General features: G+C 46.2%; 1 protein-coding gene across 38 annotated transcripts in view; it reads right to left on the bottom strand.

The window, feature by feature from the left end:
- Positions 1 to 442: 442 nt before the first annotated feature.
- The window catches only part of SMARCC2 (SWI/SNF related BAF chromatin remodeling complex subunit C2), a 44,782-nt gene continuing 28,811 nt past the window's right edge, over positions 443 to 16,413 (bottom strand). For 2 of the 38 annotated variants that reach the window (XM_084837049.1, XM_084837045.1), the window contains 9 exons: positions 16,113 to 16,371; positions 13,633 to 13,794; positions 12,896 to 12,957; positions 11,851 to 11,980; positions 11,215 to 11,381; positions 10,511 to 10,645; positions 9,601 to 9,976; positions 7,041 to 7,124; positions 443 to 1,703 (listed from right to left, as the gene is read on the bottom strand). In XM_084837049.1, coding sequence (XP_084693175.1) covers positions 1,627 to 1,703; positions 7,041 to 7,124; positions 9,601 to 9,976; positions 10,511 to 10,645; positions 11,215 to 11,381; positions 11,851 to 11,980; positions 12,896 to 12,957; positions 13,633 to 13,794; positions 16,113 to 16,371 — 1,452 coding nt within the window. In that variant the 3' untranslated portion in view covers positions 443 to 1,626. Of the gene's footprint in view, positions 1,704 to 6,755; positions 7,125 to 9,600; positions 9,977 to 10,510; positions 10,646 to 11,214; positions 11,382 to 11,850; positions 11,981 to 12,895; positions 12,961 to 13,470; positions 13,795 to 16,112; positions 16,372 to 16,413 lie in introns of all 38 variants that reach the window. The other 36 variants (XM_084837051.1, XM_084837047.1, XM_084837048.1 and 33 more) reach the window with 22 other exon arrangements.

A 16,413-nucleotide genomic window follows, 5' to 3' on the forward strand; every position in this document is an offset into this window, starting at 1 on the left:
GTTTGTGGAATGAACTCCCTAGAGAGGTTTGCCCGGCCCTTATGTTGTACTCTTTCCAGCACCAGGTGAAGACCTTTTTATTTTCCCAGGCATTTTAGCATTCCAATTTTTTTAGCTCTACTGTCTTAAATCTGCTGTTGCATTTTATCTGCACTACTGCTAGTTTTACTCTGGTTGTATTTTTATTCTGTAGTTTTAGGGTGCAATCCTATTCACATAGGTGACCGCCTATCCAAAGCAGAGCAGAAGCAGCACAGAGGGGATCGTTCCCTCCACGCTGCTCTTGCCTTGCAGTTTTGGCTAGACAGCCGATTGCAGCTGTGTAGCCGTGGGAGGGCTGAGCAGGGGAGGAGGCTGCTGTATGACACATTGGATGTGTCGTACACTGGATTTGTCATACAGGCATTTCCGTCCTCCCCGGCCCAGAACGCTTTTTGGCCGCTCCGTGCTCCTCTTGCGAGCATGGAGGATGGGGCTGTTCTGCGCTGCCTCCAAGGCAGCGCGGAAGTGGGGGGAAGGCCATCTAGCAGCCATAGGATTGCTCCCTTAATCTATTATATATCATATTTTCTGTTGTGTTTTTGTGGTTTTATCTTTGTGAACCGCCCAGAGAGCTTCGGCTATTGGGTGGTATACAAATTAAATAAATATCCTACTCCTTCCTGGAGGTAAATTACATAATCTCCCCCTCTTCAGTGATGGATTGGGTTTCTGAATTCTAAGGTCAGAAGGTAAGGCTGGGTTTATATAATGCAAAAAGCTGGAGGGCACAGTTGAGAGTTCCCCACATGCCTTGCATAGGGCAGTGTGATAAAAGCAGAGATATCTACTGCCTTTCTCAAGTTGCATAAATAAAAGGGCTGGATAAAGTAGCAAAGGTTTAGAAAGGAATACTAGCCTTACCATGAGTGTTCGTGCTCTCTGGCAGATGCAGGTTATCTAGAAGTGAGTTACTTCATTGACTTTGCTTCATAATCAAGGCTATGCAAATAATGCCATACTTCACTCCTTCACTCCCCTTGCCCCAGTTCTAGTTCTGCCTGCTTTGAAGGAATTTGCATCTAGCTGTGAACAAAGTTAATCTCTGTCTTTTTTGGAAAACATTTTTTCCTGAATAAGCATCAGCATACAAAAAAAGCTCAGGTACAACACTATGTCCACACACCTTCCTCCCTATAACACATCCCCACCCACCCATTTGAGAGATGGGAAACCTTTGTTGTAATTTTTTCTTTATTGTTTTAAAAAAAAGAGCAAGACAGACACATACAAGGGGGAGTTAAACTCCCTTTTCAACCAGGTTTAAAATCAAAGCCCTCTATAAATAGCAGTGGCTGTTTGGAGATAGATCCCCCCCCCCGCCCCCACCAATTAGAAACACCTTTAAATAAAAAGTCTTGGTACGACTGAATACAAAAAAAGCGTTGGGGGACACGGGATGGGGCAGAGAAACACAGGGGAAGGGAGTCAATAGAGCCAAATCCTCTTCCGCTTTGGATCACTGTTTTTAAGCCTTTTAAAAACCCACCCAAACAGAATCCATGTTTAACACGATTTGGGGTTTCCTGTCCTTCCTAGTGGTGAGGGCTCATCCAGGAGGTGCCAAGAAGAGCAGCTTAGAGCGTCTCACTGTGTGGGTGGGACTGGTGTGGCTGTCCTGGGGCTGGGAGTGATAGGGTCCGGTTGCAGCAAAGGTCCTTGATCTGGGTTGAAAGGGAGAGAAATGGGACAGGTTACAGCAGGTTTGGATGAGAAACAAAGGGTGCACTACTGCAGATACAAGTAGCGCCTTACTATTGCTATTTTTTCTTTGTGTGATAAATACGGACATTCTGATATGGTTGTTTTGGGCTCCTTTATTAACAAGACTGGGAGAACATGCCAGTGGAGGGGAATCTAATCATCTAGCCTTTGTGCTAGAAAGACTGAAAAGCAGGATCACCTCCCTAATACCTTGTCCTGCCAGGCAACTACTTTAGCCTGCTGCCCTGTCTGATCCCAGCATCATCTGTTATTTCAGTTTGCCAGAGGACAGCAATGGGCAAATGCCTCACCCTCTCTAATCTCAGTAAGATCAGTTTCAAAAAGAAAGAGTTTAGATCCCTTGCCAATTTGGAAGCATTTTCTTCTAACTCTGAAGGATGTAATCTGAGCAGAGATCCTTCGAAACACCTGAATTTGCCAATCTCAGCTAGACCCTGAAGGAAAACACTCAAAAGACTGACAAGCAGCAAAAGCAGTGCTTGATGTGCTATCAGTTTCCTTGGTGGCATGTTATGAAAAGAAAGGGGTTAATCATTCTGTCTGTGCAATAACCCCTTTGCCTTCCTAAAGCAGATATGATAAAGTCATTGTTTGCCATTAAAGCATATTGTAATCTAGTGCTCCCCTTCATGGATCACTGCCTTGTTGTGGCGAAGGGGCTTGCGTAACTCAGTGAAGCCATAAGCTATGCCGTGCAGGGCCACCCAAGACGGACAGGTCATGGCAGAGAGTTCTGACAAAATGTGGTCCACTGGAGAAGGAAATGGCAACCCACTCCAGTATTCTTGCCAAGAAAACCCCATGGAACGTATCACAAGGCTAAAAGAGATGACGCCGGAAGATGAGCCCCTCAGGTCGGAAGGTGTCCAATATGCTACTGGGGAAGAGCAGAGGGTATTTCCAAGTAGCGCCAGAAAGAGTGAAGCGGCTGGGCCAAAGCCGAAAGGACACTCAGCTGTGGATGTGTCTGGCGGTGAAAAGAAAATCCGATGCTGTAAAGAACAATATTGTTTAGGAACCTGGAATGTCAGATCAATGAATCAAGGTAAGCTGGAGGTGGTCAAACATGAGATGGCAAGATTGAACATCGACATCTTGGGAATCAGCGAACTCAAATGGACAGGCATGGGCGAATTTAATTCAGGTGACCATCATATCTACTATTGTGGGCAAGAATCCCTTAGAAGAAATGGAGTAGCACTCATAGTCAACAAAAGGGTGGGAAAAGCAGTACTGGGGTACAATCTTAAAAATGATAGAATGATCTCAGTACGAATCCAAGGCAAACCATTCAACATCACAGTAATTCAAGTCTATGCCCCAACCACTGAGGCCGAAGAAGCTGAGGTTGATCGGTTCTATGAAGACCTACAACACCTTCTAGAACTAACACCAAAAAAAGATGTCCTCTTCATCATAGGGGATTGGAATGCTAAAGTAGGAAGTCAAGAAATCACCGGGATAACAGGCAGGCATGGCCTTGGTGTACAAAATGAAGCAGGACAAAAGCTAATCGAGTTTTGCCAAGAGAACATGCTGATCATAGCAAACACTCTTTTCCAACAGCACAAGAGGCGACTCTACACATGGACGTCACCAGATGGTCAATATCGAAATCAAGATTGATTATGTCCTTTGCAGCCAAAGATGGAGAAGCTCCATACAGTCAGTAAAAACAAGACCTGGAGCTGACTGTGGCTCAGATCATGAGCTGCTTCTTGCAAAATTTCGGCTTAAATTGAAGAACGTCGGAAAAACCACTAAACCGTTCAGGTATGACCTAAATCATATCCCTGATGAATATACAGTGGAGGTGAGGAATAGATTTCAGGGATTAGACCTGATAGACAGAGTGCCTGAGGAACTATGGACGGAGGTCCGTAACATTGTTCAGGAGGCAGCAACAAAATCCGTCCCAAAGAAAAAGAAATGCAAGAAAGCCAAGTGGCTGTCTGATGAGGCTTTACAAGTAGCTCATGAAAGAAGGGAAGCGAAAAGCAAGGGAGAAAGGGGAAGATATATCCAACTGAATGCAGAGTTCCAGAGAATAGCAAGGAGAGACAAGAAGGCCTTCTTAAATGAACAATGCAAAGAAATCGAGGAAAACAACAGAATGGGAAAGACTAGAGATCTCTTCAAGAAAATTGGAGATCTCAAGGGTACGTTTTGTGCAAAGACGGGCATGATAAAGGACAAAGAAGGCAGGGACCTAACAGAAGCAGATGAGATTAAGAAGAGGTGGCAAGAATACACAGAAGAACTATACAGGAAAGATCTGAATGTCCCTGATAGCCATGATAGTGCGGTCACTGAACTTGAGCCGGACATCCTCGAGAGTGAAGTCAAGTGGGCCTTAGGAAGCATTAGTAACAACAAAGCTAGCGGAGATGACAGTCTCCCAGCTGAGCTATTTAAAATCCTAAAAGATGATGCTGTTAAAGTGCTGCATTCAATATGCCAACAAATCTGGAACACTCAACAGTGGCCACAAGACTGGAAAAGGTCAGTTTACATTCCAATTCCAAAGAAGGGCAACGCCAAAGAGTGTTCAAACTACCGCACAATTGCGCTCATTTCACATGCCAGCAAGGTGATGCTCAAAATCCTACAAGCTAGGCTTCAGCAGTATGCGAACCGAGAACTACCGGAAGTACAAGCTGGGTTTCGAAGAGGCAGAGGAACTAGAGATCAAATCGCCAACATTCGCTGCATCATGGAGAAAGCAAGAGAATTCCAGAAAAACGTCTATTTCTGCTTCATTGACTACGCTAAAGCCTTTGATTGTGTGGATCACAACAAACTGTGGCAAATTCTTAAAGTGATGGGAGTACCAGACCACCTTACCTGTCTCCTGAGAAACCTGTACGAGGTTCAAGAAGCAACAGTAAGAACCAGACATGGAACAACCGATTGGTTCAAAATTGGGTAAGGAGTACGACAAGGCTGCATATTGTCACCCTGCTTATTTAACTTATATGCAGAGTACATCATGAGAAATGCCGGATTGGATGAATCAGAGGTCGGAATTAAGATTGCCGGGAGAATTATCAACAACCTCCGATATGCAGACGATACCACCCTAATGGCAGAAAGTGAAGAGGATCTCAAGAGCCTCTTGTTGAGGGTGAAAGAGGAGAGTGCAAAAGCTGGTTTGAAACTCAACATTAACAAAACTAAGATCATGGCATCTGGCCCTATCACTTCCTGGCATATAGAAGGGGAAGAAATGGAAGCAGTGACAGATTTTACTTTCTTGGGCTCCAAGATCACCGCAGATGGTGACTGTAGCCATGAAATTAAAAGACGCTTGCTCCTTGGGAGGAAAGCTATGGCAAACCTAGACAGCATAGTAAGAAGCAGAGACATCACCTTGCCGACAAAGGTCCGTCTAATCAAAGCTATGGTTTTCCCAGTAGTAATGTATGGCTGTGAGAGCTGGACTATAAGGAAGGCTGAGCGCCGAAGAATTGATGCTTTCGAACTGTGGTGCTGGAGAAGACTCTTACGAGTCCCCTGGACTGCAAGGAGGTCAAATCAGTCCATCCTAAAGGAAATCAACCCTGACTGCTCATTGGAAGGACAGATAATGAAGCTGAAGCTCCAATATTTTGGCCACCTAATGCGAAGAGAAAACTCCCTGGAAAAGACCCTGATGCTGGGAAAGACTGAAGGCAAAAGGAGAAGGGGACGGCAGAGGATGAGATGGCTAGATAGCATCACGGATGCAATGAATATGAACTTGAGCACACTCCGGGAGAGAGCGCAGGACAGGAAGGCCTGGCGTGCTATGGTCCATGGGGTCACGAAGAGTCGGACAAGACTGAACGACTGAACAACAACAAATCTAGTGCTGCCCTCCAGCTGAGTGAGAACACATCTAACACGCCTGATTCACTCAAATTGTTGACAATAGACTACAAATGGAAGGCAAGGAAAAGCAAGGCTCACAACATGTTATGTGTGGCTCTAGTGAAAGTAATTAAACAAACCAAGATGGCTCAAACAAGCAAGCCATGCCACACAATACACAGGAGTGGCATTTTCAAGCATCAGCTCAGTACATGCTCTTTTCAACTCTGACTCATGCTTTGGAAGAAGAAAAATAACTGTTAAAGAATCCTCAGTGGAAAAACATCTCACTTATGCACAAAGTATGAAATGCTGCAATTCCACTGTAAGTCTCAGAATCACATTATTGTTTTTTAAGGAGAACAAGTTTCCATCCATCAAGGTTATGGAGAAAATGTTTATTATTTATACAGTGCCAGCAGTGTAAATGGCACCTTGGGGGTTTCATGGGCAGTTCCCTGAAATTCTGAGAACATAGGCAGCTTCTGTTGAAAGCTTAGGAGAGCAAATGAGGCCCTTCCAGTAGTCCACAGGTAGGGCTACTACCTTTCACTCCTTAAGGCTCCTAGTCTTCGTTCCTCTCTCTTCAGCCTCCTAAACCAACTGCAAGAGTCCTCTTTAACTAACAGAGAAGCGAAGACCCTGTTAGTTAACAATGTGCTTTTAAATGCAAAAGGTACATAAATATGTTATAGAATAAACTGGAACTCCTTTTCTAAGGAATAGTTTGATGGGTGTGCGTGTGCGTGTGCGTGTACATGTGCTTTCTGCTTGTTTAGCCAGTTTATCAACTCAAAGCTCAACTAGTCCTAGTATATATTTGTGCAGCTTATGTGTGGTTCCATGTTGATGTACAACAAACACAAGGGCCGCGTCACACGTGACATTTTCCCAATGTAGGCATCATCTGTGTGTGTGTGTGCGCGCGTGCGCGTACAAAACAAAGAATGTACACCACCCCTTTGTGAAGTGTCATGCATTTATCTTGCCATGGGAACCCAGGTTGCAAAACCCCTGCAATGTGTCCAATAAAGCAGCCCTGAAACTATGAATCTTGCATGGCATCTTGGAGTTTCTAATATGAAACCATGTCTCTCCCTCCCCCTCTCCCATCCCACCATCACCTCTGGGTCAATTCTCACCTGATCCAAGACCAGCATTTGGAAGGAGGCTGCCCTGCATTGCAGCCACAATAGCTGGGCTCTGGGCAGCTGCAGAACCGTGAGGCAGCGGGGCGGCAGAAGGGTGCAGGGTGCTAGAGACGTTGATGATGGGCGGATTAGCCATGCTGCACGCAAGGTTACCATGCACTGGATGGATGGGCGTGTTAGCAGGGAAGTTAATGCCGATGGAGTCTGTTACGTTACTAGCCATGCTAAATGGGATGGAGGTAGGCATTCCAAAAGGCAGAGCCGAGGGGATATTACCAGCCATGGCAGGGTGAACGGTTGTTGGGACTGCCCCGGGGAGAATCTGGGATGATGGCTGCTGGCTGGGGAACGGAGGCTGGGCTTCAGAGAGAGAGACAAATAAAAAGAGCTAGTTGAGTGTGACAGTTAATGCAGGCAAGCAAAGACTTAACATGATTCATTAGCATCCACTGGGGTTTCACAATTCCATCGCTTCAGACTCCTAAGCATGTTATCAGATAATGTGTTCTACGTACTTCAACTTCTCGGAGGCATAGACTAATCAGCACGCTCAGTTCATCCACCCTCATATCCCATGTTGGGAACGATATTTGATGCCTTAAAGCCAAACATGTGATCCACAAGAGATTGACTGATGCTGGATACCTCATCCAATACAACAGCATCATCCCAACATTCACTGTGGTGACTTGCCACCAAAACACAGAACACTGGACCCCATAAAAATGTGAAAGCTCTGCCAAGAAATAAAAATGTCCAGCTCTATAAGAAGGCTGACGCTTACATCATTATTGCCACCTCCACATTTTAAAGACACTCATCAATCAGTGTACAGCTCAGGCCCAATTCATATGTTAACTGCTTAGAGATTATTCTATATTAAGTTGTATATAAATATTATTATTAATTAAAGGTAATAATAATTCATACACTACTGCAGAAACGAGATCTGGTTGTATGTGGCTCCAGTAATATTTGTACTGAACAAATTACTTGTTTCTTTCCCATGCAAACGCAGCTTGGGAGCATGCCATGGGGAAGTGCTCCAAATGCCACTGTAGCACAATATGGACTGGGCCTCATTCTTCCATGTTAATCCACACAATCTCCTGGGAGGTGGGTAGGCTAGCGTTAAGCCTGTTTTGCAGACAGACTGAAAGACACAGATGTTCAAGGCCATTAGACCACCCTGGCACACCCAATCCTTAACCCATATCTTTCAGAGCTAAACCTTTTTCTCTGTCCTTTAGAACAGAACCACACAATTTACTGGTTTCTGCAGTCACTAAAGCCCTGTTCATGCAAAACCCTTCCCCTCATACTTACACTTAAGATGCGCGTGTGGATGGAAATGGGATTGAGCCCACCATCTCCAAACACATCCTTGATGTCCATGCATTCAGCAGGACATCTAAAAAGAGGAGGCTATGCACCCAGGCTTTCCACATGTCCAAGAACCCCAACCGTGCAGCGTTCCCAATGGGTGAAGCGCCTACATGTGTACACAGCCTTTCCTTTCAGGCATTGTGTGTGTGTTGTGGGGGCAGGGCACAGCACACACCACAAGATTGGGTGCAGTCCCATTTCCCTCTCCAACTTTGAGTGAATGAGCTGGTTCACACATCACGATAACCCATTATGGGTTAATTCACCTGCGGGGCTCCAAGACATGTGCCTGCTGCCATTCTGAATATACAAGCTGTGGCGGGGGCACACCACAGCTTGCTGTGTTGTGTGAACCTGGGTATCATTGGTCATTTGAGGGTTAAATAACGCTTGGATAACCCTAGATCAATCCATGGCCGTGGCCTGCATATTTACAATGGTAGCCAGTGTGCGTCTTGGAGCCCCACAGGTGAATTTACTCACAGTGACTTACCATGATGTGCAAACCAGGTCAATGTGTGGGGTGGGGTGAGGCAAGTGTATGAAGAGGGCTTAAGCCCACTACCAGGGGATTCTGGATCATCCTCCACAGTGACCCTTGTTCCTTTTTGACTCCCACCACATTAGACTAGTATAAACAGCAGCACTCCCTTTAGCCGCATTTGACGTGCGATTGGGAACGCTGCCTTCCGCACTTGGAATGTTTGGCAGCCAAAATAAAGAGCTGGGTCTGTCTTTGCAGGGATTCCCACCCCACTCTCAGAAGTAGACTGGTGATCTGATCCTCTGCTGCCTGGATGGGGGACAAGATGAAGGTGGAATCAGAAGTGTAGAGGGGGCATAAGATCTCTCCAGTCGGAGGCCTGGAAGTAAAGGATGGAGAGGTTCTTGGCATACTCAAGTACTGCCCTTTTGTGGCCACCCTCAAACTCTTCTCATCCCAAGAAGCAATTTGGAAGACAGCCATGGTGTTACTATGGTGGGGGAGAGGGGACCTACTGTGGCCATCATACACAGCTACTATTAATCTGTTGAGAATCACACAACTGGAAAGATCCAATTTAGCACATCATTTTGAACGAAAAACGTAAATCACCACCAGTGGATTGATGTTGCGCTCTTGTAGTCTCTAAGGCAGGAAGATTCACTACAGGCATGTTCCATTAGACATTCCCTGATGTTTAATGTTAAGTGGCAGTTTGAAGCCCCTCTGAACTTATAAACATATGAAGCCACCTTAAGCAGAGTCTGACTTTGAATCCATCTGTCCCAGTACTGTCTATTCTGAGCGAAGCAATGCTCCGAGGCCGTTTAGCTCATCCTCCCTAGCTCTGCTAAGCAGAGAACTGAGAGAGTGACCCTGGAGCCTTCAGCATGTAACGCTTGGGCCCAAGCACTGAGCCAGAGTCTCTGTCCTTAGCGGACCACAGGGACAGTTGCTCTTGCTTACCATGGGAACCTGCGGAAGGCTGTGCAGCCTGACCTGGGCCCGTCTGTGGAGCTCCGGCCACTGTCTGCTGTGGCTGCGCTGCCACTGGCTGCCCAATCTGCTCCGTCTGAGCCATGCTGCTTGGCTGTCCTACGGTGCTGGCCGCTGGCACAGATGTCTGGGAGATGGGCATGGAGTGAGCAGCCGGGGCCAGGGGAGCCCCTGAAGAGGGAAGGGGCTGGGAGCCCACGGGGAGAGATGGCGGCGGCGGCGGCGGCTGCTGCTGCTGGTGCATCTGCTGGAAGTGCTGCTGGCGAGCGCGCATCTCGGCATACTTGAGCTGCTCCATGTGGAAGGCCTGTCGGTCAGCCAGGAGCTGCTGTCTCTGGTACTCGAGCTGCAGAGAGGTCAGCAAAGGGTTGTGAAGGGCTGTTCTCCCCACTAAATCCCCTCATCACATAGTGTTTTCCTTCTCCACATTTCTTCTCTTTTCTCTCTCAGACACAACCACCAGAGTCCAAGTTCTTATGCTGTGACTTCATTAAACCTAAATAAGCATAAGGTTCTCCGGCATTGGTCAGCCCCAAAGCTACTTAGATTTAGCATGAAACTGCAGCATGTGCTTTCAGACCCTTCTCTGGGTCTGCAATATGGACCACCGCCTGGCTGCAAGTAAGAAAAACTGTAGCTGTTAACCAGTCAGACTGCAAAATAAACAGTCACTATACATGGACTAAGACTATACACTATACATGTGTAGTGACCATGTATAGTCACTATACATGGACTAAGGTGCCCCCAAATGCAAGCAGGAGTTCTCATAACAACCAATTTTTAAAAAATCAAAACACATGCACAAAAAAGAAAATTACAGCCCAGCACAAGGATCATCAAGTACATGATGCTAATGTGAAGACACAATGATACTCACTGCCTCACGTTCCCGATCCATGATGGTCTCCAGCTCCTCGAAGTGCCTTAACTTGATCTCAAGCTTCTTCATCTGTGTCTCCACCAGCAAGGCAACCAGTGACTTAATTTTACGCTCTTCCACTGCAGCCAAGTGCTGTAGAGAAGAAGAGGGTAGATGAAAACTCTAACAAACTAACTAATGCAAACACTTGCTGGGTGCTTAAAGTACTTAAAGCACACATTATTAAACCTTGCAACACAACAGTGTAAGGCAAGTCAGTATTATCTTCATATTGCAGATGAGTGGCTGAGGCAGAGGGAGACAGTAGCTTCCCTAAAGAGACCAAGTGAACTGATATAAACTGAGGTTGAGGATATAAACTGGGGACCTCCTGACTCAAACTAGGTTACATCAGGCCTTGGGAGATGGTCATGTCATTTATATTCATTATATTAACTGAGGTTTTATCAGTCTGTTTTGAAGTTTTATTATTATTTTAGCTTCAACATCTGTTTTTATATTGTTTGACTCTTTTGTGAGCCTCTTTGTGTATTTTTAAAATAGGAAAGCAGTCTAGTAATTAACCCCCCCCCCCGAAAGTAATTTACTTGCCCCCTATTCTTTTAAGAGAGAAACTCACACAATAGATCCAGTGGTGCAATCCCACACTTCAATCTGGCCTATGAAGCTAGCAGAATCCAGCAATTCCCCTGGCTGCTCACCTTTGCTTTTACTGCTGCAGCAGCCAACGCAGCAGCTGCTGCAGTGGAGAGGTTCCCTTCGCCAATGTCCCTCTCCACCTTGGTCTTCCGCTCGCCCTCAGTCTCTGCAAGGTCTTTGGGTCCCTCTTCCTGACCTTCCTTGGGTTCCTTCTCCTTTTCTCCATCAGCTGAGAGACAGGAGAACACATTATGGGAAGTTGCTTGAAGGTGGCACAATATGCACCAGTGCCCAGAGTTTATCATTGCATCTTTGTTCACATGAGCAGGGGCTGATCGGACACTGATGAAATGGCAGGGAGGGAGGGAAGGCAGGCTGGCCAGCAGCTCACAAATGGATGTTTATCTCTCAGTACCCGCTGAATATTGTATGCCCCGTTAACTCGTTTTCTATCCCAAGACTCTTCACACCCACCAATGCAACTGATTACAGCATCTTGATTTCCAATGGCAGAGCTCCCCACCCACCTAGAATTAGATCCCAAAGCCTCTCAGCGGCAAGTGGTCTGCTGTATTGCACTGGAATCCAAAATACTGCTGGCTGAGACTTGAGAGACATGAGGCCACAGCATCCCAACTCAGGCTCCTAATGAACTAGTATGGCATAAGCCTTGCCATGTCCTGGAAGGTGGTGCTCACCCATGGTGTCCCCATCACTCTTGTCCATCTCCTTCTCGCCATCAGCCTCTTTGCCTTTATCCTCCTCTTTTCTAGGCACCTCTCCAAGTTTCTCCTTCACCTCTTCCTCCAGGGATCCTTCTCTTTGTTCCTGCATTGAGAGAAGGGCTTGATTCCAATATAGCTTTCTAGCTTCTCTAAACGATTCTTCCCTGGGCAGGACCAGTAGCTACACCCTGAGGCTATAGAAGACCCAGCTGGAAAAGTCCCAGAACCAGGGCATAGTTATTACTCTAGTGGCCAGGACAGTAGACCAGGAAATATTGCATTAGAAGATCAGTAAAATGAACAACTTTGAAGTAAGGGTAAGTTGTTTAGCTGGACATATTTGGAGCACTGTGTCCAGTTCTGAGCACTCCATTTTAAGAAGGGTACTGACAAGTTGGAGGGAGTCCAGAGAACAGCAACCAGGATGATGAGAGGCCTAGAAACTAAGTCCTATGAGGAATGGTTGAAAGAGCTAGGTATGTTTAGCTTGGAGAAGAGAAAAATAATGGGGGTCATGCTAGCAGTATTCAAATATCTGAAATACTGCCAATGCAGAAGATGGAGCAGACTTGTTCTCTGGTGCTCCTGAGGGGAGGACTGGAACAAAAGGGTGGAAATTGCAGGGAAGCAGATTTCGGTAAAACATCAGGAGAAACTTCCTAACAGTGAGAGCTGTTCAGTAGTGGAACAGATTACCTCAGGAGGAGGTCGGTTCTCCTTCACAGGATATATTTAAGCAGAGGCTGGATGGCCATCTATAAGGGATACTCTAGCTGCACTCTGCAGTGCAGAGCCTGCAGTAAGCAGGGGGTTGGACTAGATGATCTCTGAGGTCCCTTCCAACTCTATCATTCTATGATATGGTGCAATCTGGCTCTACATACCCGGCAAGTTTCCTATGAGGCAATTCCTCAGTTTTCTCCCTCCCCTAACTATGTATGCCCTATAAACCCTCCTTCAGGGGTTGAATTAGACCCATTATTGCAGAATGGTTCATCCACTCCCACCACCCCCGCACCTTCACCTCTTTCTTCTCCTCGGGTGGTGGTGGTTCTGCTCGGTTCTCATCTGTGCAGCTTTCTTCTGAACAAGAAGCAGAAAAACAGGACAAGACGAGAGAGAGCAATATTAGTGTCTCCAAGTAAGGCTCCCACCCACACCCTAAAGGGAAAAAAGCATTGAAATAATAAATTGGGGTGGGGAAGAATGCGCTAAAAGAAACAAGGGGGCCAAGAGATGCGTGGAATTTGGTCCCAAGCACCTTTACAAAGAACGACAACTGAGGGACACGCTGGATTAAGGTCCTATGAGCTCTTTCCAGACTGCTGGCTTTCCAGACCTGAGGCAGGATCAGGACTGGGGCTCCTTTCAGAGGAAAAGATCCAAATGCCAGCCTCCACCTTCCCTCACCGTTCAGTTCCAGTTTAAAATCAGAGGCCCCCTGATAGGGAAGGCCCCAGAACCCATGCTCCAACTTGGGGAACAGCCAATATCCTCCTAGAGGGTAAAAGTCTTAGCCATCTGCCCCAACCCTTGTTCTGCCCAGTCTGAAAGGGTGGGGGGTTAGTCGGAGAGACGATGGGGATCCCTTACCCTGTGCCAGGCGATTGAGTGAGAGCTCCAGGCCGGAAGCCAGGCCGGCTCTGGTCTCCTGCGTCTCGGCACCCTTCTTAGTCCCCGCCGCACACTGGGCGAGGTCCAACGAGGGCGCTTCGCGGGCTGAAGCGCGGAAGGCGCCCCGCTCGCCCCCCTCACCTATTCTCTCCAGCTCATCGGAGGTGGTCCCTGCAATTCCGCTGCTCTCCAGACCAAACGCCGGGTCTGCCTTGCCTGTCACCTTGGCAGCTTCCTCCACCTTGCGAACATGAGCTTCGACCAAGGCTGTGGGCACCTCCTCCTTCATCTTGGAGAACTCTTCTGCAGAAGACAGCCTCAGAGTCAGCCAAAAGGCTTTCTTCAGAGCAACAGATGACAAAATGGTGTGTGCAACACAAATATAGGGAGAGGGGTGGAATGGGCATAGAGGAGCAGGTGCTAGGGCTAGCAACCTCTCCGACTCACTAGGAAGTGGCTGAGACAGGCAAGAGCTGCAGGTGACAAGGGGCTGAGGGGTGGGCAGGAGACCCCTGAGGACTCAGGAGCTGCACAACTGGATCTAACCAGATTGTAGCAGCTTTGGCATCTCATTTAAAACACCCACCTAGAGAAGTGAAGGCCCAGGAAAAAATGAAAAATTGGGGGGGGGGGAATCCCCTCCTGTTTTTTTTCCCCAGGACCATTTTCGTTTTATTCTGAAAATTGAACAGCTTTAGATAATGAAATAATTTCTTTCAGAATTTAAGACAAAATGTTTATATATTGTTACTCTGCCTTTATTCCGCCCAAAATAATTCCTAAAAATTGTAATAAGAACACTTCTATAGAAAGACTAGAAATATAAAATGTCTGGAAATAATGAGCCATGGGGAAAACATTTTTAATTCTCTTTGTAAACTTCCCAGCATAGTTATTTATTTCATTTCTTATTAAAATTCTTAATTTAAAGTATATTTTACTGATAGACATTCCTAAGTGGAGTCTTTCCTGACTAAATAAAATCTCAACAGCTTTTCCTTCAGATCAGATTTCCCTAAGCTCCATCCCATAAACAGGAACAGGTTCAGGAATTTCCTTAATCCTCCTAACAAAAAGGAACAGATGCTGTACACCGATATTCCTCTGCCTCCAGTTCTTCCTTCTTCTTCTGGCTTCTAGGATGACTTAGATGTTTCAGGGACTACTTGCTGATGTTCCCTCTGGTCAGACATTAAATAGGAACCTAAAATATGATATTTTTATCTTGGTTTGCTCATAAAATTACCATGTTTGGTACATTAAATGTACTAGTTTATTTAGACAATAATTACAAATTTGCCAACTGAGTTTACTTTTAAAAGTTTTAAAGTATAATGATAATTCTATGAGGAAACCAAGTTATACATAAAATAACTTTAGGAACAGAAATGCTGCTGTACAGGAAGCAGCCCTCCCCAATCTGGTGGCCTCCAGATGTTTTGGACTACAATGGCCAGCATATCTGACCATTAGCCATGCTGCCCGAGGCTGACGGGAGCTGAAGTCCAAAATATCTGGAGGGCACCAGGTTGGGGAAGGATGTCTTAAAGCAATAAAGTGATTTTAGATCTGAGGGCTAAAAAAATAAGTGTTGCTTACTTTTCCATTTCCCCCCAAATTTCCATTCCCCAACTGAAGAAAACTGTTCTTTTCCCATGGCCTCAAAATTTCTGGAAATTTTACATCTCTACACCCACATCACATCTGGGCCCAGTTACTGAGTGCCAGTGGATGCACTTTCCAGGTATCAAGATTTCCACACCTTTGGGACAACATACATTGGGTTGCTTCATACGTTAGATTTTTAGCATGTACCTATAAAACACACACACTAAAAACATTAACATGCAATATTTGCAGACAGGTGTTTCAATATGAATACATGCTGCAAGGAGGTTCTGATTGTCAAAAATCCATGAAGAAAAAAGCCCTGAAGCATATACTGGCATTGGGTTTGAGCTACATTGTGAGAAGTGGTCTTACTCTCCTTAGGAGTTGTAACTGTGGGATGGGGCATTTGAGAAGCAGTGGCTGGGCTTTCACAAAGTAGCAAACTTGAGAGACATCAAACCAAATGTTTGGGGGAGGGGGAATGATGCTAAAAACAAACAGGGTGTGTTTTGGAGTCTCCAGTCTAAGTTCTGTCTGTGCAATAACATCATACATAACAGCAAGAAATCTCCTTACTAGTTCCCAGGATGCTGGCCCAGAATGCGGCACCCTGAGATCCTCAGCTTTCGTTTTTAAAAACTCCAAGTTTCTAGTCCTTATTGCTGTAGAGAAAAGCTTGATAACATATGGACAGAGCACTGTGAAGTCTCAGAAGATGTGGAATGGACAGAATTTCCACAAGTCTGTAGGGTAGCGATATGATGCCTTGCACCTTGTACTTTGTCCATGGCGGCCAGAGCCTGCCTGACAATCCCACCCTTTCCCAGTCTTAATATCCTTCCCTTCCCCAAGACCTTACCTCAAAAGAGACTGTGATTCTATTAAATTCATAACCTTGGAAACTGAATGAATTTAATTTATACAATGTCTTCTGCTTACAGAATCGGGGTTTGCCAATCTGTGGATGGTGGGAGGAGTACACCATGCTCATGGGAGTCCCAGTTAATTACCTAGGGCTGATTTGGCTGCTGCAGATGCCACACGGGGGTCCACCACGGAAGCCAGGAAGGCCACGGTGCTCATAACAGGGTTGCCCGACTGGCTGAAGGGAATGGGTTGGTAGGCTAGGGGGCCGAGGGAGGCCTCAGAGTCCTCCAGGTAAGGGTCCTCAATGGGAAGACGCAAGAAGTGCAGAATACACTCATCCTGGGTGCGGCTGCCAACATGCTCAGAAACCTTGTTCCAGTCATCCTTGTACATCTCCAGGGCCTAGAAAGCAGTTAAGAGAAATGCTGGCATGCGCATATCTGA

The sequence above is a fragment of the Heloderma suspectum genome, chromosome 2 (genome assembly GCF_057233095.1).
Source record: "Heloderma suspectum isolate Gila_16-S chromosome 2, 16-S_ref, whole genome shotgun sequence".
Taxonomy (NCBI): domain Eukaryota; kingdom Metazoa; phylum Chordata; class Lepidosauria; order Squamata; family Helodermatidae; genus Heloderma; species Heloderma suspectum.